Source organism: Papio anubis, chromosome 2, assembly GCF_008728515.1.
Source record: "Papio anubis isolate 15944 chromosome 2, Panubis1.0, whole genome shotgun sequence".
NCBI classification, from domain to species: domain Eukaryota; kingdom Metazoa; phylum Chordata; class Mammalia; order Primates; family Cercopithecidae; genus Papio; species Papio anubis.
In genome coordinates, this window is record NC_044977.1 from 163,323,035 (window position 1) to 163,348,411 (window position 25,377).

The following is a 25,377-nucleotide window of genomic DNA, read 5'->3' on the forward strand; positions in this document are numbered from 1 at the left end:
AAGGCCAGAAATGCCAGGTCTGTTATTTGAGGTCTCACGACTTGAAAGTGGGGGAACTGGGATTAGATTTCAGATCTTTCAGACTCCTGAGCTCCCTGATTATGTGTATGGCACTGATGAAGGGACCAGAGATATGAAGAGGCACAGGATGGGATATTGGCACTGACTTGATTGCCTTGAGATATAGTGCCTTTTATTCCATAGTGGAACTGACTGAAGTGAGGTCAGCCAGAAACAGGCAGTTACCTATACGCAAAACAGACTGTACAATCATTTCTATCAGAGAGCATTTTGGAGCACGGTAACAAAGGGCTTGGGTTTTGATGACCTTGAGATATGATCTTCCGTATGTCACTAAACCCATCAGTGAGATGGGGGTAATACCCATCTCAGAAGGTTGCTGAGAGGATTAGATGAGATAATCAAAGCTTTCTATTTCTGCATACTGTCTTGCAATTATTATTATTGCTTACTATGTTTCCTCCTCCCTTGATTCCTTAAATATTCAGATATCTGGATTCTGTTTTTTGAGGCTTTCTCACCTCTGACAGGAATTTAGTTACCCTGACCTTTAACAATCTCATATAAGGGACTGCAGTAGACTCTAAAGAGGAACTATGCACACTGTTATAAAATAGAGAGGTCGGATTAAGGGAGGCAGGCCCAGTGTGACAGTGGCTTAAGAGGTGGCCATTAGTCAGAAAGAGGGGCAGACCTATCATTTGTCACTACTGGCTTTTATTGAACATTGACAAAGGGATGTCTGTGCACAGGGTGTGTGCCATAGTTGTCCAAACCCTAGGAGAAGGCATCAAATTCATCATGCAACCTCCAGTACATGGTGTGTATCTTTGTGTGTCCTTGCAAATCCATTCCCCCTTCTAGAAGTCCCTCCCATCTTCCCTATAACAACATGTCCTGCCTTTTCTTCAAAGTCCCCCTCGAACTTACCACATCTAAGCGTCGGCTTCCCATTAGCAGTCTTCCCTCCAATAGCACCTTGTTGTTGGGTCCCTCTTGCTTTCTCTCTCACTCTTGGACAATAATTCAATGATGAGGCTCAGAGACTGAATGCTTCCTGAAACTGCACTGTTCTACCTGGCACCAAAGGTGCCAGGCTCTAAATATGGTGCTCAAGGTGTTCAGGTTCTAAATATGGCGCTCTATTCAATGTATTCCTATCACTTTAAAACCCCACTGCTCCTGGCTAATGTTTCTGAAATCACTAGTACTCTGGGGGAGAACCTGGTTTTCTTCATGTGAAGCTATGCATCACTGTAGGTATTCCGGAAGAAGTATATTCTCTCCTGCTCTCTCTCTCTACTTTGAAATTTTACTTAACTTTTACATATACACTGAATTCAATTTCAATTTCAGATTACCACTTCCCACTTCACCATTCCCCTAGAACCTTTTTTTTTTTTTGAGATGGAGTCTCGCTCTGTCACCCAGGCTGGAGTGCAGTGGCATGATCTCAGCTCGCTGCAACCTCTGCCTCCTGGGTTCAAGCAATTCTACTGTCTCAGCCCCCTGAGTAGCTGGGATTACAGGCGTGCGCCACCACGCCTGGCTAATTTTTGTATTTTTAGTAGAGACAAGGTTTCACCATGTTGGCAGGCTGGTCTCGAACTCCTGACCTCGTGATCTGCCCACCTCGGCCTCCCAAAGTGCTGGGATTAGAGCCACCGCACCCAGCCAGAACGTGTTTTTACATGAGAGAGCAGGTAATTGGCTAAGTGACCAATGTGAGGCAAGGGCCTTCCCTACCATTAGGGCTGATTTTTACCCCTAAGGAATAAATGTAGGTGAGACATATCCCAGATGAAGATTTAAGAGATACTAATATGATTAACCAGATCTTAGATTGAGAAGTGGTAGGGGCAGGTGAAGAGAAATAACATTCACTGATGGTCTATTAAGAGCCAAGTTAATTTTCTTAAAAAGCAAAATGAAGATTGCACAGAAATATAATCAAGGATCCTCTTTGGCATCCAGCTGCCAGAATGGCTGAAGACCCAAAACTCAGCACTGGGAGAGGAACATTACTTAGGAAAATCTACGGGTAAGACTAGGCAAATTTGCATATTACACTAAAGACAATTCTTGAGGCCAATAAAGTTATCTTAAGTGAACTGAGTAAGCGTGGCATAGAGTTCTGAATCTTTACTGATCTCTACTATTTGGCATATTATTCTCCTAGCACTTATCACCCTGTGCACCAGAGAGTAATATGGAAGCATGACACCTCCCAGTAAAATCTGTCCTAATCGTGATACAGCTATGACTTTAGAGTCAACCAAAAAAGGAGACTACATATATTTTTAAACTTGAAAGGTCTCTAAGTTCCAGTAATGGTTAGATGCCTTTGGCAGAATATGTACTTCTAAAAATAAAAACAGAAACATAGTTGATGCCTTGGTAATATGAAATAATCTGGGGTTTTGCCATCATGCCCTTGTTTGGGAGCTATGAGACAGGACAGCAGTTTGGGTATGACTGCCTTAAAATTACATCATTTAGTCAAATAAGACTCTTTGAACTGGTAATATATATATATATATATATTTTTATATATATATAATATATATATATATGTTGTGAATTTCAGGCCAAAAGGTTTTGCTGACATGAGGACTGAGTGAAAGTTAAGTGCTATTCTGCAGCTAGAATGTAAACATGGTCCAAGGCAATGAACATCAGCCTTTAAATCTTGGGCTTCATCTCCCCCTGCTCATATGCTATTGTCCTCAGCATGAGATGCTTGTGGTGGCCCCAAAGTCCTTGAGCTATCAAGCAATTGGTAGTAAGCCTGTTTCCACAGATGATGAGAAAGTTGGGATTGGAGAACATGGAGAGGCAGCCTGGTATGAAAGGATGAAAATAGGCTGCAGGATCAGACAGAGCTGGGACTGAATCCTGCCTGGTTCTGCTATTACCTAGCTGTGAAACCTCCCACCAAGTATGTAAGGCATGCTGAGTCACAATTTCCTCCACTGTACACTAGGGATACTCTCTCTCAACTTGCAGACTTACTGGGAGATTAGAGATACTGTTTGTGAAGTACTTGGCACTCAATGCGGCACATAGGAACTAATAGCAGTTGCTATTGTATGTGACAGGTATATAAACTTCATCCTACTGTTGTGTTAAATGCTCTACCATGAATGAAATGACACAAAGGACATTTGCCCCTTTCAAACTGGGAAAGCTGGTGAGTTGGTGTATTTTGGTCTTCTATAGTAGAGTCTTGCCTCCATAGCAAAGCTGCCAAGTATGACTATAATTGTTAGAAATGACCAAAATTACGCTGGAAACCATCATTCTCAGCAAACTAACACAGGAACAGAAAACCAAACACTGCATATTCTCACTCATAAGTCAGAGTTGAACAATGAGAGCACATGGACACAGGGAGGGGAACATCATACACCGCTACCTGTCGGGGGTGAGGGGCTAGGGGAAGGATAGCATTAGGAGAAATACCTAAGTAGATGACGGGTTGATGGGTGCAGCAAACCACTATGGCATGTGTATACCTATGTAACAAACCTGCATGTTCTGCACATATATCCCAGAACTTAAAGTATAATAAAAAAAAAGAAAGAAATCCAACAAGACTATTAACCAAAAAAGTCTCTTCCTTACTGAATTAGAAGAATAAAGGCATCACTGAAAAGCTTGGAGCCTAAGTAAGGATTGTCCTTAGTGGGAATGCCACCCCCCGTGGGAGTGCTACAATGCCAAGGCAGCCACTGGGGGCCACCGTGGTCACCCTTCGATATAGCTTGCAATATCTACATAGAGCAGTTAAAAGAGAAAGAGAGAAAAACCAAAATGCTGATACACTTTGAATTCAGAGTAAGTTTACCAAAGATGATGGACTTGGTATTATATATTTTTTTTTTTTAAAAAAAGAAAATAATTCAATTTGGGTTCCTCCTGTGGAAAAGCATATAAGAAAAAGGGAAAGAACCAGAAAATGGAAAGCAAAATGATAAAAGTTGGACAGCCTGTACTGAGGCCCCATTACTGGAGTGGTGGCATTCTGGCCTGAAGAGGGATAAGGTAGTGTGTAGTTTGCTAAGTTTTTCTAAATAGGTATAGGGTTGGTATAAGGAAGATGCTGACCAATTGTTGCAAGTCTTCCAGTGATAAAACCAGGGGCAAACAGCTTCAACTAGAACAAGGTGATGGAGGCTGAAAAAGAACTTCTGAATTTCAGAGGATTGCAGGCTACATCAGAATGCTATGGGAGGTAGTGGGCTCTCTGCCCACAGAGTTTAGGTGCACACATGCTTGAAGAATGGGGTTATGAATATGTTAACAGGTTTATGAATATATTAGCTGAATCCAGTCTAAATAATTTAAGTTCTCTTACTCCTTACTGCTCAGAATCTGTCAAGGGCCAGTAACAGCAAGTTATTCGAAGTCTGTTAGAAATGGAGAAGTTCAGGTCCCACATCAGACCTACTGTATCGGAATCCTGTTGAGATGGCATTTAAATATTTTTTTTTTTATTTTTAAAGTTTTGCTAGTACACAGTAGGTGTATATATTTTTGGGTTACATCAGATATTTTGATATAGGCATGTAATGCATAATAATCACGCCAGGGTGAATGAGGTATCCATCACCTCAAGCGTTTATCCTTTGTGTTACCATCATTCAACTTTCTATCTCCATGAGTTCAATCGTTTTTATTTTTAGATCCCACAAATAAGAGAGAACATGAAAAGTCTGTCTTTCTGTGCCTAGCTTATTTAATATAATGACCTCCACTTCTATCTATGTTGTTGCAAATGACAGGATCTCATTCTTTTCATGGTTGAATAGTGCTCCACTCTTTTTTTTTTGAGATGGAGTCTTGCTCTGTCGCCCAGGCTGGAGTGCAGTGGCGTGATCTTGGCTCACTGCAAGCTCCACCTCCTGGATTCACGCCATTCTGCCTCAGCCTCCTGAGTAGCTGGGACTACAGGTGCTCACCACCATGCCTGGCTAATTTTTTGTATTTTTGGTAGAGACGGAGTTTCACCATGTTAGCCAGGATGGTCTTCATCTTCTGACCTCGTGATCCACCCGCCTCAGCCTCCCAAAGTGCTGGGATTACAGGCGTGAGCCGCCGCGCCCGGCCTAGTGCTCCATTCTTTTTATGTACCACATTTTCTTTATCCATTCACCTGTTGATGGACACTTAGGTTGCTTCAAAATCTTAGCTATTGTGAACAGTGCTAAAAAAACATAGAAGTGCTGGTATCTCTTCAATATACTGATTTCCTTTGCTTTTGGGTATATACCCAGGAATGGAATTGCAGGATCATATTTTTAGTTAGCTCAATTTTTAGTTTTTGAGAAACTTCCAAACTGTTCTCCATAGTAATTGTACCAATTTATGTTCCCACCAACAATGAACAAAGGTTCTCTTTTCTTTATTTTATTTTTTTAGAGATAGGGTCTTGCTCTCTCACCTAGACTGCAGTGCAGTGGCATGAGCATCCACCACCTCCTGGCACAAGTGATCCTCCCAGCTCAGCTTCGAGTAGATGGGACTACAGACACATGCCACCATGCCCAACTAATTTTTAATTTTTTTTTAAAAATAGAGACTGGGTCTTACTATGTTGTCTAGGCTGGTCTTGAACTCCTGAGCTTAAGCAATCCTCCCTCCTTGGCCTCCCAAAGCGCTAGGATTATAGGCATGGCCACGCTGGTCAGGGTTCCCTTTTTGGAGATGTCATCTTGATATGTTGCACAGGCTGGAGGGCAGTGGTTATTCACAGGCCAGATCACCAGCACACTGTACCCTCAAACTCCTGGCCTCAAGTGACCCTCCCACATCAGCACTCCCAGTAGCTGAGACTACAGGCTCGTGCCTCCAACATCGGACTCCAGAATCTTCATTTTTAACAAGATCTTCAGGTGAAGTGTATCCTTTCCTCCTATAGAGGACTCTGCTACCCACAATAAAAAGCAGTATTTAAAATTCTTAAAATAATCATGACATAGTGTAGTTGACAGAGAGAAAGCTGTCTGGTGATCACATTTTCTTTCTCACTTTTTCAAATGTCATTTATTAATTGCCTTATTGAACATTTCCAAAGATATTCGTTGAAAGTTGTTTTTATAAACATCAGAAAATTAAGTTTATGAAGTTCTTACGGAGGCAAATAAACTGATGTTCAAAACTGGCCTCCTTTTTCAGCTAATTCATGCATAAATATTATGACAAGTACAACATCAGTTACGATGGGTGCAATAAAATAACGTAAGATTTGAAATCCTACTACTGATTCAAGTGTGGCCTCAGTAGACTAATCAGTGAAAGAGAAGCCAAGGACTGGATTCAGGTCTGGACTCTCATTGCCAGCTAGCTGGCTGTGTCACTCACCCTTCCTGGGTCTTGGCTTCCTCATCTGCGAATAAAGAACACCTAGGTTGATTTCTAGAGCTTTTACATCTTTAATATTCTAAGATCCTATGAGTTACAGTACTCTCAACAGAAGCACAGGAAATCAAATTTTCCTTAATTAATTGCATTTAACCATCTCATTATCTGTATGACTCCATCAATGAAAGGGCAAGCTGCTGGAAACTAAGGTGTCCAAATACCAAACAGATGAATGGAAACACCTCCATTGGGAGCAGGAGGGTTAGGGCATTAGAGCCCAGAAGGATGAGCAGCTCATAGATTCCCTGCAAACAGCTGGCAGCTCAGCCCAGCTGCTCACAGATCAGACTAGCGTAGGCTGCTCACCCACGTGCAATTATGTGTGAAGTATGGCATATCTAAAAATAGCCTAAGCTCAGCCACAGAGATTAATACTGTCAATGGCTTTCAACTCACTGTCAGGGTGACAAGAAGGGGAGTAACCATAGCAACAGAAAAATCAACATGTAAAAAACCTCTTCTAAAGCCGACAGGAAAAGTTTACGTTTAATAAAACATATTTTCAATTCCTGTCTCTAAACCTTTGAATTCAAATAATTCCATCACTTGGAGGTAATAAAATTAGAATTTTGGTAGTTTTGGCAACACAAATGGCCTTCTAGTTTTGGGTTCCAAAACTGTGAGGAAATACTGTTAACCTGTCAATTTTATTATCTCTATAATTAAAGGGCCATTTGAACAAATGTCATTAAATAATTTTTAACTGAAAAGATTTTCTCTATATTTGTTCTGCTATCAGTTATAAAAACAGCCTTGAAGAGTACTTGACATTTTAAGAGACTTATTGCATGTGTGACAAAAACATAGGGTGACACAGTTCATAGCAAAGATAGAGAAGCAACCTAAGTGTTCAGCAATGGACAGATGACTGGATAAAGAAAATGTGCTACATATATAAGATGGAGTACTATTCAGCCATAAAAAAGAATAAAATCATGTCTTCTGCAGCAACACGGATGGAACTGGAGGCCATTATGCTAAGTGAAACCACTCAGAAATAGACAAATTCTGCATGGTTTCACTTATAAGTGGGAGCTAAATAATGTGTATATATGGACATAGAGTGTGGAATAATAGACACTGGAAACTCGGAAAGGTGGGAGGGTGGTGAGGGATGAGAAATCACTTAATGGGTACAACGTACACTATTTGGGTAACGGTCCCACTAAAATCCCAGACTTCACCACTGTGCAATATATCCATGTATCAAAACCACATTTGTACCCCTTACATTTATACCAAAAAAAAAAAAAAAAAAAAAGAAAAGAAAATACAAGGTGTTATGGAGTTCTCTTGATATGAATGGAACTTTGTGAAAATAATTAACATTAGGAAAGGATCCGGAGAAGTAACTTCTAGTGTAAGTTTCTGAGACAGCTCTCACAGCCACCTCGGTAGCCTGTACCCCAGTGCATAATGGAGGCTCAGCAGCCCTTATGTCAGTAAGTGCCCCAGAGGCATCATTAAGTTCTGACATAGCTATTCTTGCTCAAGGAGCTCATGCACCTTATCTTAGAACTAGCACATTTCACGTTCCAGCATCATTTTGCATCATTTGATAGAGGAATATTCAGTTGGGTATTGGGAAATATGGTACTAGTCCAGCTCTTCAGCTAACCAGTTGTAGGCCTTGGACAAGTTATTATTCAGCTCTATGGCCATGGGCTGAAAGAGTCTCTCAGATTCTTCCCTGAGAAGAGACATTTAAAGAGTTAAAGGCAAAGAGGAGATGACTTGTGGTTAATACCCACTTTGGGCCATTCCCAATACTAGGGTTTAAAAATATTTTTTGGCAAGGAACTGGCAAGATAGATGGAAATGTCAAGTACATGTGTTGACATATGAGGACACATTCATAAGCAGGCTGAGCTAAGGGATAGGGCCTGGGTCCAACCCTAGATCTGTTTGATGCCACATGAGGTTGTCTGTTTCTCAGATATCACTTCACCACCTTTACAACTGGCTCTGCCTGCTGTGTATACAGGTTGACCCCTGAGTGCTAGTTACATGCACTGAAGCCATCCACAGATTTTCAGGGCATGTCTTCTATTTCCTAAGCATAGAAGATTAGGTCCCTTGGAAAGTCCCTCTATAATCTTCCTCTTACCTAGGCAACCACTGTAACAGTATTTTCATACCAAATATATACCATTTTGCCATCTGTGTTTATCACCTAATAATCTATCACTAACATCTACTTATGTTAATAAATTAATCTTTATAAAGATTGAATTATATTATACTATATTATATTCAATTCCTTACTAATGAATATTTTAGTCCTTCTAATTTTGTTCTCCTTTAATAATCAGAAAGAGAAATACATCTATGGAAAAAATAAGGGTATTAAAATAATTTTTAAGAAGCCACAATATGTTAAAGAACAAATCAAGAGCATCAAGTCGACTTAATCTTCATGTTTTCCTTAAATCTTTGCTTAGAATCAAAGTTGCCTACAATCTAGGAGCATCTTTTAATTAACCATTGTTATATTATACATTTGAACTGAAATGCATCTGTGGGCCTTGGGGCCAGGAATTCTTGGTAGCATCCCTGAATCCCACTTTAAAAATGCGGTCATGCTATTTATATGAGGGAAAAAAAATAAACAGCTATGTGAACGAGTTCTGGCTGAAAGTGAAACATACACACAAAAACAAATCTAGTTTTGTGGTTAGTTGAAAATTCACAGCTGGTATAGGCTTTTCTTTCCATTTTAATTAAAGTGTTTCCCCCTCCCATGCAATGAGAAAATGCTCTTTTAGTGCTGATTGAAAGACCAAAGTCAGAGCAAAAGCTGTTTGAAAATTCCGAGGCTTAAGTTAAGCTGCTTTAAAAGCTGCTATGTGTACCAAACAACTTCGAAATTTCCTAACAGGATTTTGTAGAGTTCCAGTAAATCTTTCTCCCCATCACTTCTTTGCTCTCTTACTTTGGTGAAAACTAAAGTCAAGTAATGCATAGGTCATCCAAGTAGACAGAAAAGCAAAAACTATATATTCATGTTAAAATTAAAATTATATGTAAATAAGTAACCATAATTAGTCATATACAACTATATAAACTATGTTTATTAGTTCTTTCTGATGTATTTTATAGTGCAATGATATTAGTTAAGATTCATGTAAAATTAGGTCTGTAACTTATTACCCCCATTTTCCTAAGAGAAAGATAATGAGTTGTTTTTTTTTTTAATTACTATTTTCTTCTTTTCTCTTTCCTCCCTTTGCTTTGTTCCCCATTTCCTACTTAGCTCTTTAAATGCAACCTTTACTTGCCCTTTACCAGACACTCTCTACAGGGCAAGCTTACCTAACTATGTGCTTGCTTAGAAGCTCCTGGACTGGAAATCTCTCCCACCCAGAGATTTCTTTGAGATAACAGTCAATTTACAACCTCAAGTACGCCCGAGATGAAACTCTCCCCCCACTGGAGAGTATCTCAGATAACAGTCACTTTACAACCTAACTCTGCCTATGCTGGCACCAGCTTAACCACCTGGAAGATAAGGCACTGAAGCCACTGACATAGACCTTTACCTGCTCACTCCTTCCCTCATTTGCTGTTCATGCCAAGTCCCCCTTTAAAAGCCTCTGTTTTCTGTCCCCAAAGTGAGGTGGTACCTTTAAGGGAAGGGGTCTGTACTTCTTCCCCTAAGCTAAGCTATGGAATAAAAAGTCTCCTTATACCAGAACTCACTCTTGTTATCTGGACTCTGCAAGTGGTAAGTGACTGAACTGGCGACTCTGTTATAGGTCTATATGAATTTTTAAAAATGATGGTCAAGCAGCTTTATTTATTAATAAATAAACAGAGTGGATCAAATGTGACAGGGGTAATGTTTCTTGCTGTGATGACAGATACTACCCTATCAATCATCTACCGGGGTTTCTCCTGCTGTTTTTCTCTCTTGAGCCCTTTCCCTGCAGGAGTGGTTGAGATGCTAGGAACACGGCTGAGGGTAGAACAGGACACAGCCAGCTGCTAATAAGACACTGTCAGGCAGCCAGCCACTTAGATCAGCATCTCTCCAAATCTTTTAAGAGAACATTTATTATTTTATTGAGGCCAGTATGGTTTAGGCTATACCCAAATGACAGCCATTGTTACTTGTAATGGCTTAGAGCTTGTTGGGGGTTTGAAGGCAGAGAGTTTACCTCCAACGAAGGCCCCAGAGGCTTTGGTGGATTCTCTTTGGTTTCTCCTCACAGGTGGGATGCATCCTGATTTCTTACAATACCTGGTATTGCCATTTCTTGACACTACAGAGCAGCACATTGGCCATTTCCATGAGTACATGTCTTAGTTTCCTAATTTATTCATAAATTACCAATCTTACTGGACAGTGAAGAAACAAAGGCTGCCCATAAATGGTCTAAAAAAAATAGTAAAATGGTGCATGACAGAAGCTTTTGTAAGCAGCATGGAGTTACTGAAGTGATTCATACGTGAGTCAGCATAAGGTATCTCTAATACGAGATACAGAACCTTTACAAATGCAGAGCAGTGCCTGAAGACTTTCCAGTGGGACATGCAGGACCCACATGCAAAATGAACTTCAAACTGGGACATTTCTTAGAATATAAGCACAGTCAGAAGTAAGAAAAGGTCATGTATTTCAGGCAGGTGGTTAAAAAACACATTTTTATAAAAAAACAAAGAATTGTCAAAATAATAATCACATTAGTGATTACTGACATGTTGGCACAGCAGTATAGCTGATTATTTGATCTTGAAAACTCAATATTTCATTTTGGTTTGAGGTAAACAGACATTTACAAAGGGCACAGGAGTTGAGATTTGTAGTCAGATTGCTTTTAAAGAATTTTTTAATTTTATTATTTTTGTTTAGACAAAGAGTCTCACTCTGTCACCCAGGCTGGAGTATAGAGGCCCAATCACAACTTGCTGTAACCTCAAACTCCTGGGTTTAAGCAAAGTCTTCCCATCTCAGCCTCTCGAGTAGCTGGAACTATAGGCACATGCCACCGTGCCCAGCTAATTAAAAAAAAAAAATTTTTTTTTGTTTTGTTTTTGTTTTGGTAGAGACACGGTCTCACTATGTTGCTCAGGCTGGTCTCAAATTCCTGGTCTCAAATCTTCCCACCTTGGCTTTCCACAGTGCTGGGATTACAGCTGTGAGTCACTGCATCCAGCTTGCTTGATTTTGAATTTCCACTCAATTTACTAATGATATAATCTTTGGGCATTTTCTTAATCCCTCTATGCCTTGGTTTCCTCATCTATATAATGTAGAGAGTAATTGTACTTCTATTATATGGCTGTTGTAAGGATTAAATAAGGTAATTCATGTAAACAGCTTAGCACAGGGCCTAGAACAAAGTAATGCTAGTGGCTATTATTGTAATGACTCTTATCATTCCCAGGGCCAAAGTAATTCACTTACCAAGATGAGTGTCCATCACCTTTGCACAGTATTTGCACATGGCATCCAGGTCATTCAACTGTCCTTGAAGGAAGGAAATTTGGGCTTCTAATTCTTCTTCCTAAAGGGATAAACATATGGAAATTTTTTAGAGATTGTCCAATAAAATCCCCATAGTTTTCTAAATGATCTAGACTAGTTTAAAGCAGCATAATACCTTTTTAAACCTAGACAAATCAAAACAGCAAATAAAAACAAAATCACAACTGCCACCGCCAACAAAATAAAAAAAGGGTAAAATGGAAAATTTTAAAGGTCTGGACTTTTCCTAATTGAATTCGAGCTTTAGGCCATGTGTAAAGTTATAGTTAGATTGCATATACAATCTTGCATTGCATAGATTTGCATATACAACCTTGTATTTAAAAAGCACACAATATATCTTCAATAAGCATTGGGCAACACAAATTAAGAGGGCAATTTGGATTTCAGTGAACTATACTTCCTAAGCAGTTGGTACAAAAACATTGCATCTTTTTCACACATTTGCAAAACCAAAGATTTCCCTTTTTATAAGACAAACCTGTAAGCCTGGAACCTGGACTCTGTTAAAAAAAAAAAAGAAAGAAAGAAAAAGACATATCTCATCATTTTCTAGACAATGATAATCTGATAATTTCTTAACATGTGAGAGTTCCTAAAGCGCTTGGAAAAGTTTTGCCTCAGCAGCCCATAAATTGTTGCTCCTCTCTCTTGATATGACACTAGAATATTTCATTTATTTGTTTGTTTCTAGGAAAAAGTACTCTAGGTTGAATAATTATCTAAGTTAAATTACCTAAAAACAATCTAACTGTAACAAAAGGCTGAAGTCTTTTTTTTTTGTTAAGGAAAACATAATATAAGCAAAAAGTTTCCCAAGGAAATTTGGAAGGTTGTGGGAGTTTTTTTTTAAGAGAAAAAGAATAATCCTCATCATTTAGGATACTCTAAACAAAGCTAGCTGGAATACAAAGAAAGGATATTGCCAGAGCTGGAATAGGCTACAAAATTGATTTTCCAGTCTTAGATCTACTTGTCCTTTTGCATAAGAATCCTCTGTATCATTAAAAAAGAAGGAAAGAAAAACCTACTAAGGTATCCTTTCTCTTTGAGAAGGAGTATAATTTGACTTGTACATGGACATTAATAGTTGAAAAGGTTACTTGTAGATATATACCGTTTTAACAACGCACATGTAGCACTGCAAATTACTGTTTTTAACTGCTGTCTCAAGAGCTAGCTCTTAGGAATAGGCATTGAAACACTTGACACAGAAAACAGACGTAGTGCTGTGCGTGGTGGCTCATGCTTGTAATCCCAGCACTTTGAGAGGCAGAGGCAGGCAGATCACTTGAGGTCAGGAGTTCGAGACCAGCCTTGTCAACATGGTGAAACCCTGTCTCTACTAAAAATACAACAAATTAGCTGGGAGTGTTGGTGAGCACCTGTAATCCTAGCTACTCAGGAGGCTGAGCAGGAGAATCGATTGAACCCGGGAGATGGAGGTTAAAGGAACTGAAAACAAGGCCATGCAATCCAACCCTGGGGAAAAAACAAAAACTCAACCTAAAAAAAAAAAAAAAATAAAATAAAATAAAATAAATAAAAAAAAAATAAAAAAAAAAGAAAGAAAATAGACATAGTAGTAGCAGCACTAACCATGTTCTTTATATATCCTACAAGTGTAGTAGCCTCTCCTCCAATACTCAAATAAGAACAAATAAGAAGAAGCTTAGCCAAAGGATAATTAGAAGTAATTTTGGAGAGGTGGGGTTATCTTCCTAACTCTGCAGCTGAGCATTAAGGTAGAAAAGGATGGGGTGCTTCAGGGCTTTTTTCTACTTCTTTTTCTCATTTGTTTCTGCACAGCCTTGAATTTCCCTGGTTGTCACAGGAAACTAGGAATTAGAGAAAGAAGGCTACATCTGCTGTTTAATAATGGTTGTGCTTAGTCTCCAAAGATGGCCACCATCAATTTCTTCCCTCCCTGACTATGCATGTTGCTTTATTCATTACAAGGTTGTATGTATTCCCCCTGTCCTTGAATCTGGACTGGTCTATGACTTGCATTGATCCAGAGCATGTAGCCGAAGTCAAACTGCTAATTTTGAGCTAGTTTAAGGGGCCTGCCAGCTTCTGCTTTCATTAGAAGCTAGCTACCATGCTGTAAAGAAGTTCAGGCTACAATACTGAAAGAAAGGAGAGAACATACAGAGAAAAAGAGGGCACATGAGAAGCACAGAAGTTCTAGACATGTGAATAAAGTTTTTCTGGACTTTTCAGCCTGAGCCAGCTGAAGCCGGCCTAGTAAGTGACCCAGTCAAGACCCTTCCTGGAGCAGAAGAAGAGCCTGAGCCCTGCTCAAATTCCTGATCCACAGACCTATGATGGGGGTACTAGATTTTGGAGTAGGTTTGTTATGCAGCAATAGACAACAGAAATAGAGGCAGAATGAAAACAACATTAACTCAGCATATGGCATGAGGAAACGTAAGTTCTATTCCTGGTCCTGCCATTAATAAGTCACGGGACCTTAAGTAATTCTCTGTCCACTCTGGACCTAAATTCAGTACTCTCAGGTGAATGCAAAAGTTAGAGGCTTTGCTTCCAAGGAACTTACAAACTAGTAAATGGAATAAGAAAGTTATATGGTCCCGGCCTACTCTACTGAACCATTAACCTTTTTAGTTTGTGGCAGACACAAACCCCAATTGGCTGAGTCTAGAACTGTACCGAGGCCAGAGTTTGATAGTCTTTTAAAAAGAGAGGGCCAATCTATGGCCTGTGTTTCGCCTTACAAGTGGCTACCAATTGGGGTGCTGATAGCCCGGAGTGGACCAAGGGTACAAGGAATGCAGTGCTTCTTGGTTTAAAAACTTCTCCTCTGTTTATTCCATGCATTAGTTTAATTTGGATTAGCCACCACTTCTTTTAAAACACGAAAGCCGTTGGGAGCTTTGATACTCAGCAGTCATTCCTACCTGAATGGATTTATTTTCTTTTGCAAAGGAAATCAAACTGGGAAGGAAGAACTTAGAAGACATGCTTTAGAGGACGTAGGCACAGTCTGTTGGCAGTGAGGTGTTGAACAGCTGGTGGAAAGTATGAGCTTAAAGAGGGCCTCTTTCTCAAAACATTTTATTCCTCTAGCAGGAACATTACTGTAATAAAGACTGTGATGAGACTGGGGCCCTCTAACCTGTATAGTTAATGGGGAAGTCCTAAGAGTGTAGCAGTCCAGGGCACTTGCTGGGCGAATATGCAGGGATATAAAAACACAAATTTCCAAGTTTGCAATTTTTGCTTAGGGCTCTGGTGGCAGCCACTGAAGTGCATCTTGAATACTTAAACCCCAAGTAGATCTTGATACAAACAGATTCTGTTTGTCTCAATATAAACACATGGAAAAAGGCAACTTTGAATCAGTTAAACCTTCTTTTTCAAAGGGATGGTTATATAAAAGCCGAATATGTGAGATAAAAGAGGACTACTCTGGTTGAAGCAGGTTGAGGTACCAAGAACCTCATCCATAGTCTGAAATCTAACGTATTATCCTCTAGAGTTTGCTTAATCTTAAAACATTTCTAAACCCTTCAACTATCACTCAGACTTTATAAATAGAAATGGAATCACTTGGAGGCAAAAGGGTGGCTTGTCATTTATTCTTCACTATATTATATAATTACAGATAAAAGAAAGAGCCAAGAATCAAGCTTCTAAAACTGTGGGAACTGACTTTACATTTTTATCTTTTCTCATCCTCCACACTCCTCCCAACTAACAATGCTTTAGACATTGACAGCTTTAGTTATGTGTTTTCATTAAATTGGTCCTCTGCAATAAAAATGCTTGGCTAATTGCCTTGAGGTTTTATGAAACCAACCAGTTACCAGTTAGTGTAATTATGTGTAAATAAGACACTGAAGATAAATGTTTATTATATTTACTTTTATGTGTATGTCCTGCCTTCCATTATAGGAGGGCGTAGGGTGGGGAACAAAGTAATGCTGAAATAGACACACCTGGGTTCACATCCTGTTTTTCTCAGTTATTAGCTGTATAATCTTGGACAAGTTCCTTAATTTCTTGGTCTACTCAACCCAACCTGGAAGGATTGGGGGAGAACAAATGGGAACATATGGAGAACACAGCATCTGGCACAGAGCAGACACTCGATAAAGGTAATTATTCTTTCTTTAGAATTTTTTTTTTATAATCAAGTTCAGACAGTGAAATGGATTTAAATACAAAGTTTTATGATTCACTGTTGGAAAACAGGCTTTAAAACGTTTACATAGCTTAGCCCAGAAAGATTAGCTTAAGAGCCCATCACCGTCTTAAGCTCTGGATAGCAAATTAATGTGCAAGGCAAGAAACTGATAGAGGAGGATAAAGTTAGGCCACGTGTAGACTACAGCGTGCAACATCACCAATCGTAATTGGTGCCCTATAGCAAAGGACCAGAAGATGAGGGCCAATCTATCAGAAGAGAAAAATAACTAGCATCAAATCCCTTTACATTGATTGTAATATACCAGACACTGAGCTTTGCTGTATTAAAATGTTTACTCTTCACACAAACTTCTGAGGTATATTCTCTCATTATCTCCTACATAAAATATGGTCTACTCCTCTGTAAGCCACATTCTCTGGAAGTGTATGCTAAGGTTTAGATAGCTCTTTGAGAACCCAAGTCACTTGGCCTGCTACTCTCATTTCTTCCCTGTGTACACATTCCTTCCTATGCTCCATTACTATGGTCCTTCCCATGAACGATCCCATATTTCAGTTTCCTCTACCTGAGATTCACCAGTTGTAATGCTGAGTCCTAATGCCAAATTGCTTATTAAACTGTTTTCCTTCAAAAACATACAGATATGACTGGCTGTGTTGTTTTGTTGTTTGTTGAATGATTTTCTTTTTGACTAAATAATCTGAAGAAATCGTTTTTTGAATTTGCTTTTTAATAAGTGGTGTTTCTACTATCATTCTGCCCCAAATAGTTGATGCATCATTATACTTCTATTTAAATGTTATGTATCTCAGTTGTTTAAATTTAATATATCAATTTTATTAAATAGTTCAATGTGTTCCTGCTACTTCTTTGTTAAAAAGAGGACAAACTTTCATAGTTTATTATTTATTCACGTATTAATTTATTCAAAAATGATGTTCATTTGCATCATGTTAGGCCTTGTGAGAAATACAATAATGACTAAAACATGGCCTCTGATTTCTAAAAATTTAGAGGATGGTCAAACCTGCACAGAAAGCCAAGAGAGGTATAAGATAAGTTCTGCAAAAGAGACATGAGAGAGGACTTCTCACAGTTCTGGAAAGGGAAGATGATTTCAATTTGTGTATATGGAAAGGAAAGGAGGTTTTCTAGTATTTTTGAGGGGTCCTGAAGAAGGAGAGTCTTGTCTTAGACAAAATAATAAGGAAATACGTTTTAGGAGGCAGGAAAGTATGGCACCCGGGCAAAGAGGCAGTCACTGAGCTGAGCCAGAACATGGGCATAGTATGAGCTGAGGTTCAGCAGAAAGGCTTCCCTTCCCTTTCTGTTCATCCCTGTTGCATTTTCACTTCATATAATTATGTTTTCAGGGTTGGGGTTTGACATGCAGACTGCTGTGGCCACTGCCCCCAACACACACCATGCTGACAGATGATTATTCAGGCTGCAGTGGTGTTTTTGTCCATGGACTAATTCAAACTCCAGGGGAATAGTGAGGCAGGAATGGCACTGAGGTGGAGTTCTGCTTAGCTTCTAAGTGGGTGTCCTCAGAACACAAGAGAAGCAGACAAGGGAACCAACACTAGCTGTAGGCAGCAGGAACAGGCTAAATATAGCAACCAGAAGACAGGAAAGACGCCCAGTCTTTCTCGAGCAGATGGGTGAACAAGAAGTGGGAAGTAAAGGAAACGGAAAGTCTCAAGGAGAAAAAGTGGAAAGGCCACGGATGTTCGGAGGAAGCTGTGGTGTACACAAGGGCAAAACACATACACGGTGTGAATGAAATCCAAGTCTGAAGCATATGGTATCAGCAGAGGAAGATACCACCAGAAAAAAATGGAAGAAGAGCACAAAGAAGACTTTTTTTAAGAGTATTAAAATAAGTGGTATGAGGTGTGAAGCTGTACAGCCATACTGGTGAACAAGTTGGAATATAAATCACAAGCCTTAAAATCAGTATATACTAGGCTTGACACTTACCTTCTCTGTGATTCTGACCAGATAGCAAAGTTCTTTGAGCCTCAGTTTCCTGTTTACAAAATGGTGATAATGATAGCTTCTACCTCATGTGCTTGTTGGAGGACTGAATTTAAATTACATGAGGTTTTCCAGATTAAATACTTTGCACAGTGGTACATGGTAAACACTCAATAAATGTGAATTTTATTGTCTCTAAATTTTAATATAATTCTAGAAAGTTATTTCAAAGGATTATGAATGCATGCAGAAATAACTCCCAGGGTATTCATCACACATTCAATGGCAACATGCACACATATGGGCATAGGCACCTCACAGAAATCCTAAATGTCTAATGATGGGTGATTTGGGTAACTTGTGGAACATTTATAAACAGTATGCTATGCAAACCTTATTTTTTATTTATTTATTTTTCGAGACAGAGTCTCGCTCTGTCGCCCAGGCTGCAGTGCAGTGGTGTGATCTTGGCTCACTGTAACCTCCGCCTCCCGGGTTCAAGTGATTCTCCTGCCTCAGCCTCCCAAGTAGCTGGGATTATACTCATCTACTACCACACCCGGCTAATTTTTTAAAAAAATATATTTTTAGTAGAGTCGGGGTTTCACTATGTTGGTCAGAGTTGTCACGAACTCCTGACCTCAAGTGATCTGCCTGCTTCAGCCTCTCAAAATGCTGAGATTATAGGCATGAGCCATCATGTCCAACTTATACAACCTTTAAAAATGTTTTTATAGTAGAACATTTAAGAATAACATATCATATACTAATTGGGAAAACAGGTTACAAACTACTAGGTAAAGAATGAATTCTGATTTCAAAAAATATATATACATGCATAGAAAAAAAAAAAAAGGATAGTTCCCAAATAGTTTATATTGGTTTTCTTCAAATGGTGGAATTATGGGTGATTTTTTTCCTCCTTTTTGCTAATTTTCTGCGGATTTTCTGCAATGAAATTGGATCATATTTTTGTAATAAGAAAATCAAATAATGCAAATAACATAGTAGAGAAGAAAAAAGTGAAAGGTGATTGCCAAGGAAAAAAAAAAGATGTAACTGATTCCAAATCAAACTCCAAATAATATTCTATACGCTAAACAAATCTGTACTCTAAACAACACTAAACAGAGAAACTTCTATGAAATCACTTGTAAAAAAGAACGTAAATAATTAGCATATTTTGTTCCATGTGCAAACCCGGAGTAGTACAGCACTCTTATGGTAAAGGGCTTCCTTCTATATGATTAAAGTGAGAACGTCATTGGATGCTGCTCTTTATGGGTTGCCTAGAAATAATGTGATTCTTAAAGATATTTTAAAAATAAAGATGCTTACAAAATCCCCAGTAAATAAGAGTTCCCATTTTTGGACAGGATGTAAACAAAAGTTAAATGGAAATGGAAATGGCCTTTAGAAATTCTGAACTGAAATTCAAAGCTCAAGATGTCAAATTTATGCTATCCAATTATATCATTTCAGAACTGGAAATGTCTTTAGAGATCATTTATTTCAACCCCTTCTTGTTTACAAATAAAGCAACTTTTACATGGCTAGGTAGCTGGGCAGTAGCAGAAATCCCACTAGTAGGCGTCCTTGTTTTTCAGCCACTGAAGCACTGCGGTGTCCCACCGCTGACATCCTCACTACCAGGGGACACTGGATTTGTCCCAAGAGGATGGGTTTTCATAACAATCACTGAGCCCTTTTCCTTCTACCCCACATCCTCCTGTACTAGCAGTGCTCCTTCCTGACTATGGAAGGCTACAGCAAAGCCACTAAAACCTGAACTCCACAGGACTTTGTATCACTTTTTACTCCTTTAGTTTCCCCCTGAAACTTGGATAAAACCCCTACATTAAAAGATACTGACTCCTTATAATTTATAAAGTTAAAAATTGCATGTGATAAAATTGGTGTGGCCAGGTGAGCCATGAGTCAGGCTTTCTCCAGCCCAGCTCCTCTCTGATTGTGCTGCTTCAGCTGGCTCTAACAGATAGTGATCATTCAAACCCCTTCTCCGCAGCAGCCCAACAAGGGCTGCAGGGCAAGACCACAAGGTCAAGTATAGGGAGAAACCTTTATTTTTCCCTGTAAAAATTTTCTCTACCACATTGCTACTTGACTTATAGCATATCCCTAGAATTGACAAATTACGTATCAACTCCACATTCTCTTCATTGGTTTACATGCGAAGAGTTCCAAATCTCTCTTTGAAGTCAGGTGTTGGCAGGTTAAAATAATTAATTCAGATCACATGCTTGCCGTGGGTGCGACATATGGGGTATGGATTACAAATATTTTAAAAATAGTACATGTGAGGTTCACAAAATTAAGGGAAAGAAATTTCCCTTTATATTCAGCTGTTGCTTATAAGTTTTATTGAGGGAGTAAAAAAGATCTTAATTTCTTACCCCTTTTTATTCTTCGGGTCTACCTGATAAGGCAGAAATTCTTCATTGCCCAGTTATGACTAATAACTTTTTTTTGTAGATAGTGCTAACCACAGACTCTATTTCCCTCAGTTTTCTTATTTGTAAAATGGGAAGCAATTCTAGCAGTGACCTTATAGCACTGCTTGAGGATTAAAGTAGCTAATACATGTAAAATGCTTAGAACAGAGGACACACTTATAGAAGGTGTTCTATAACTATTAGCACTTAGCCACCATTTACAAGGAGAACACGCTCACACTAGGATATATTTGAAGTTTGCTTTATATGTAGAAAATCTCATTCCTTATTTGGTATTCAATTAATGTTATTAATATCAATTTTTTTTTTCAATCTTTAATATGAACAAAAATCAGCTGGAGATCTTGTTAAAATGCAGAGTCTGATTTAGAAGGTCTGTGTTAGGGCTTAAGATTCTGCATTTCTAACAGTCTCCCAGGGGATGGGATGCAGCCGGTCTACGGACCACAATTTGGATGGCAAGGATTTAAATAACTCATTTCATGTGCTCCTTCTATTAATATTTACTTCTGAATACATCTTCCCATCATTCTAGGAAGGCTGTGAAGTACTTTACTGTCTATCTGATCTCAGGCAGTTTTAACAGATGGCTGCATGGTTAGATGCATACTTGGTGACAGTCCAAAAGACCTCTTCTCAACATGGAGTAGGATGCAGCAGAGAGAGAAGCCGGGTGATAAGCTTCCAGGAGAGCTTTCCAACCACCCTGAGTTAGTTTTGTACTGAGTAGCTCTATTATTCTATTTAGAGCTAATTCTTAGACCATCAGATATCAGTTTATTCTACTGTAAACACAAACATTTATAAAATTTCTTGTTAAAAAACACAAGTGAAATATGAATTAATTTTGTTGGATTATGCATGCTCTCTTCTGTAACTTTTGATAAACATAGGCTGTGTATTAAGTATCAGAGAATAAAAGATGCTTTTCAAACATAAAATGCAATGAAAAGGAAATGGCAAAAATACTTCCATAATTCATGGTATTTAAATTCATCCCTGATTTTCTGAAGATATCTTTCTGAAGATATGATTTCTGAAAAAATCATAAGTAATATTTATTAAGAACTTTTAGCTTTTAGAAACATGCTCTTGCACCTACTGCCATTTTAACATTGTGAGCTATTTTAATCTAATTCTGCTTTCCTAGAAGTTGCCTACAAAAAATAATAAACAGAAAAGACAAGAATGGTGCCAGAAAACAGGATCATGTGCTACAAATTCTAAAGTAAAGCAAATAAGCTTACAATCTGGAATAAATACACTGGAAATTGAAATACAACCTTTAATTAGGAACAACTTCACATAGGTGTAACCAGAGGAAGAATAAAACCTCACTTGCAGAGTTACAAACCTCATTATTTGCAAAAGTCCTATAACTGCAATTTAAAATAATTATATGCATACGGTATGTCTTCTTAGCCCTGTAAAAATTCAAAAGGTATAAAAGGTGTCTGCTAGAAGTGCTTATGTATGGGAGTCTAATTAAATGGCATTTGTGGAGAAATGCTCCCATCTTTTGGGCTTTTGCGCTGTCATTTCTGTGTTGTGTTTTTATAATCAGGCAACCTGACCCATCATTTGGAAACCCATGTAGTTCTCTCCTCCACCAGGACAATAAGCACAGATGTTACTCTACTTAACAAGGGTTTTCCCCCTCACCACTTACATGTGATCAGACCAACTGATGAAATCAGCCAGCCAGCACCAGGGCCTCCAGCTGAGTTTCTTACAGTAATGCTGGCTGGGCAAAACCATCTGCGTGCTCTCCCTTGCTGTTCCTGGCACCAAGGTAGGCATCTGCACAATGGCTGACCCAGATAGAAGGGCCTGAGCCAAGACTGTTTTCCTTATGACAAAGCTAATTGATCCGTGTGAGGATGAAATGCACACACTTGTACAACTTATTCTCTGGGCTAACTGACCTCTACAATGTCCCAACAGAGACAGACAAAAAACCGTACCCTGCAGCAAATCCAAGCTGAGGATCAAGCACAGTTTTAAGAATGACTTTGATAACAATTGGTAAAAGCAAGTAAGTGTTGGAACAGCCTTGATATTTCTTTCTTTCTTTTTAAACACAAACACTACCACTTCTGAGACTTCTGGAAAGACAAAAAGGTGAAAAGGAAATAATTCTCTAAATTACCTGGTTTATTCATATGCCTATCATACTTTTGTTAGTTCATCCCTTCAGTTATACCCTATCTGTCATTAAATACCAACAATTCCTATTAGCTTTTTAAATAACTGGTTGGTAAATGCTGCTGAGAAATGAAGCAACTTTTCAGGCTCTAGAGGACGCCAGAGCAAAGCCTAAGACATCTCAATACTTGCACAACACACAAAACCCTCAACAGCATTCATTTATTCCTAAACGTTTACTGAGTGCCAGACACAATATCTGGCACAGAGGATACAGTGACAAGTGCCTGCGAGAGCCTTATAAGTAAACACAAGTAGTTCTCTGACATTCAAAGCAGGGGAAGCATTTGCAGATTACGCAGGACACCCTCCATCTCAAGATGCTGCTGCTTTAGGTTTGGGGAGGGGTTCTGAAATCTGCAGCTTAACTAGGGCCCCAGCTACTTATTGCAAGTGCTGAAAGTTCCTAGCAGAGAAGGCTCCATGGCACATAAGGTACTTGGGCTGAGACTGGAAGGGACTCTATCAGTTTTGTGGCTACATGAATCACTCTGGCCAGAAGAGACAGTGAAGGGAAACAACACAGAAGTATGAGGAAGCATGCTTGGTTTGAGGGAAATGAAATAGCTGTGCATTCCTGAGGGGCTGGGGAGGAGTAAGAGGGAGGACTGATGATGAGGCTGAACAGGGTGAGACTGTAAAAGGCCCTACAGGGCATACCTCAAAATTGAGGGATTTATCCTAGGGAGAAGGGGCCTCTGCAGAATTCTGATGAGGAGTCAGACCGTATTGAGTCAGATATACATGATGCACACATTGGTGTTGTGAAATACTTTGGGTACATGTTGACCATTAATAAAATGGAATAACTCTAAAATTTCTAGTTAACATGGAACTGTTACTTGAGTACAAAGAAATTATGTAGAGTATAACCTTTCTATATTCTCATTGCTCCAACTCACCAAATCCAGAAGCTGCATGTCATGAACTGTGTAGAGTCAGTTCTGTTATAATGCTTGTTCTGAAAATGTGAACTAGTTTCAGTGAGATCAGTGTATTAAGGAACAACTGAGCATAACCCGAAGTTCACATTTGCTTACACACAATATCATCCTCAAGAAATAATGGGTGAATGCAGAACACTCCACACAGATGAACGCAGCTGCACGTGGGAATGCAGGAATACGCACAATGCCTGCATGCACACAACACAGATATCTGCCAGTTACCTCAATGCCATATGTGTTATGAGCTACTTCCATAACCGAATCCATCAGATTCCAGATAACTCTCCTCCACCACTTCACAGTGACTCACAAGCTACAACCCTTCCAATGTCCACTTCCCCATCTGAGCTTCAGGTATTTTTCAAGGCAAAGTATCATATTTATTGCACTATTTATTTCTTAATCACTTAAAATGTGTAAAACCACTCTACCACTTTTATTAGGTTCCTACTGTGCTTCATGTGTCACTGATGACCTTTTTTTTCAGTATTGTACCCCAACCCAATTTTCCCCACAAGCCCTGTGGTTTTTATCTTATGTTTATTACCATTTTAGAGACAAAGTCTCGCTTTGTTACCCAGGCTGGAGTACAGTGGTGTGATCATAGCTCACCGCAGCCCTGAACTCCTAGGTTTAAGCGATCTTTTCACCTCAGCCTCCCAAGTAGCTAGAATTACAGGTGTGTACCACCATGCCCAGTGGTTTTTTTTTTTTTTTCTTTTTTGGTAGAAATGGGGTCTTGCTATGTTGCCCCAGCTGAACTCCTGGCCTCAAGCAATCCTCCCACCTCAGCCTCTCAAAGCACTGGGATTACAGGCATGAGTCACTGTGCCTAGACTCCCTGTGGTTTTTACTGCATGACTTTGCATAGCATAGTGATTTTGGGGAACATTTAAGTCACCTCAGAACTGACAATTCTGCTGGGTGGGGTATAGTGGCTCATGACTGTAATCCCAGCATTTTGGGTGGTTGAGGCAGGCAGCTCAGGAGTTCAAGACCAGCCTGGACAACCTGGTGAAACCCTATCTCTACAAAAAATACAAAAATTAGCTGGGCATGGTGGCTCGTGCCTGTAGTCCCAGTTACTTGGGAGGCAGAAGGGATTGGATTACTCGAGCCCAGGAGATGGAGGTTGCAGTGAGCCGAGATTGTGCCACTGCACTCCAGCCTGGGTGACAGCATGAGACCCTGTCTCAAGAAAAAAAGAACAGTTCTGAAGATGACTGTTCAATGAAGATGAATACATTCATGACAATCAAATTTATGTTTTTTTTCCAGAAAGGTAATTGCAGAAAAGTTTTAGTGTAGACATCATGGTATCACTCAGTGTTTATGAAACAGAAGTATTACCTGTACTATGGGTTCTCTATAGGGGCTAGGGCTGGTGTTCCCTGTGTCTCCTTCCCAAGAGGGCCCTGCAGCCATGAGCCCCCTCCAACCCAATCTACAGTTGTGGGCAGTGGCTGGGCCTGATGGATTTAAGGGTAATCTAGGAATTTTGGCAAGTAAGACATAAAGGGAAGTCTTGGTGAGAAGTTGTTGAAAATGTCTTTAAGATAGGGTTGCCATATTTAAAAATAAAAACATAGAACATAGGGTTAAATTTGAATTTCTTATAAACATCGAATAAAGTTTTTAGTATAAGTATGTCCCAAGTAATATTTG

The 25,377-nt window shown here is 39.3% G+C and overlaps 1 protein-coding gene across 15 annotated transcripts in view; it reads right to left on the bottom strand.

Moving 5' to 3' along the window:
• TBC1D5 (TBC1 domain family member 5) overlaps positions 1 to 25,377 on the bottom strand; it is a 571,565-nt gene that overhangs the window by 25,261 nt on the left and 520,927 nt on the right. For all 15 annotated transcript variants that reach the window (XM_021933864.2, XM_017954351.3, XM_017954374.3 and 12 more), the window contains one exon: positions 11,852 to 11,951. In XM_021933864.2, the coding sequence (XP_021789556.1) occupies positions 11,852 to 11,951 (100 nt within the window). The remainder of the gene's footprint in view (positions 1 to 11,851; positions 11,952 to 25,377) is intronic.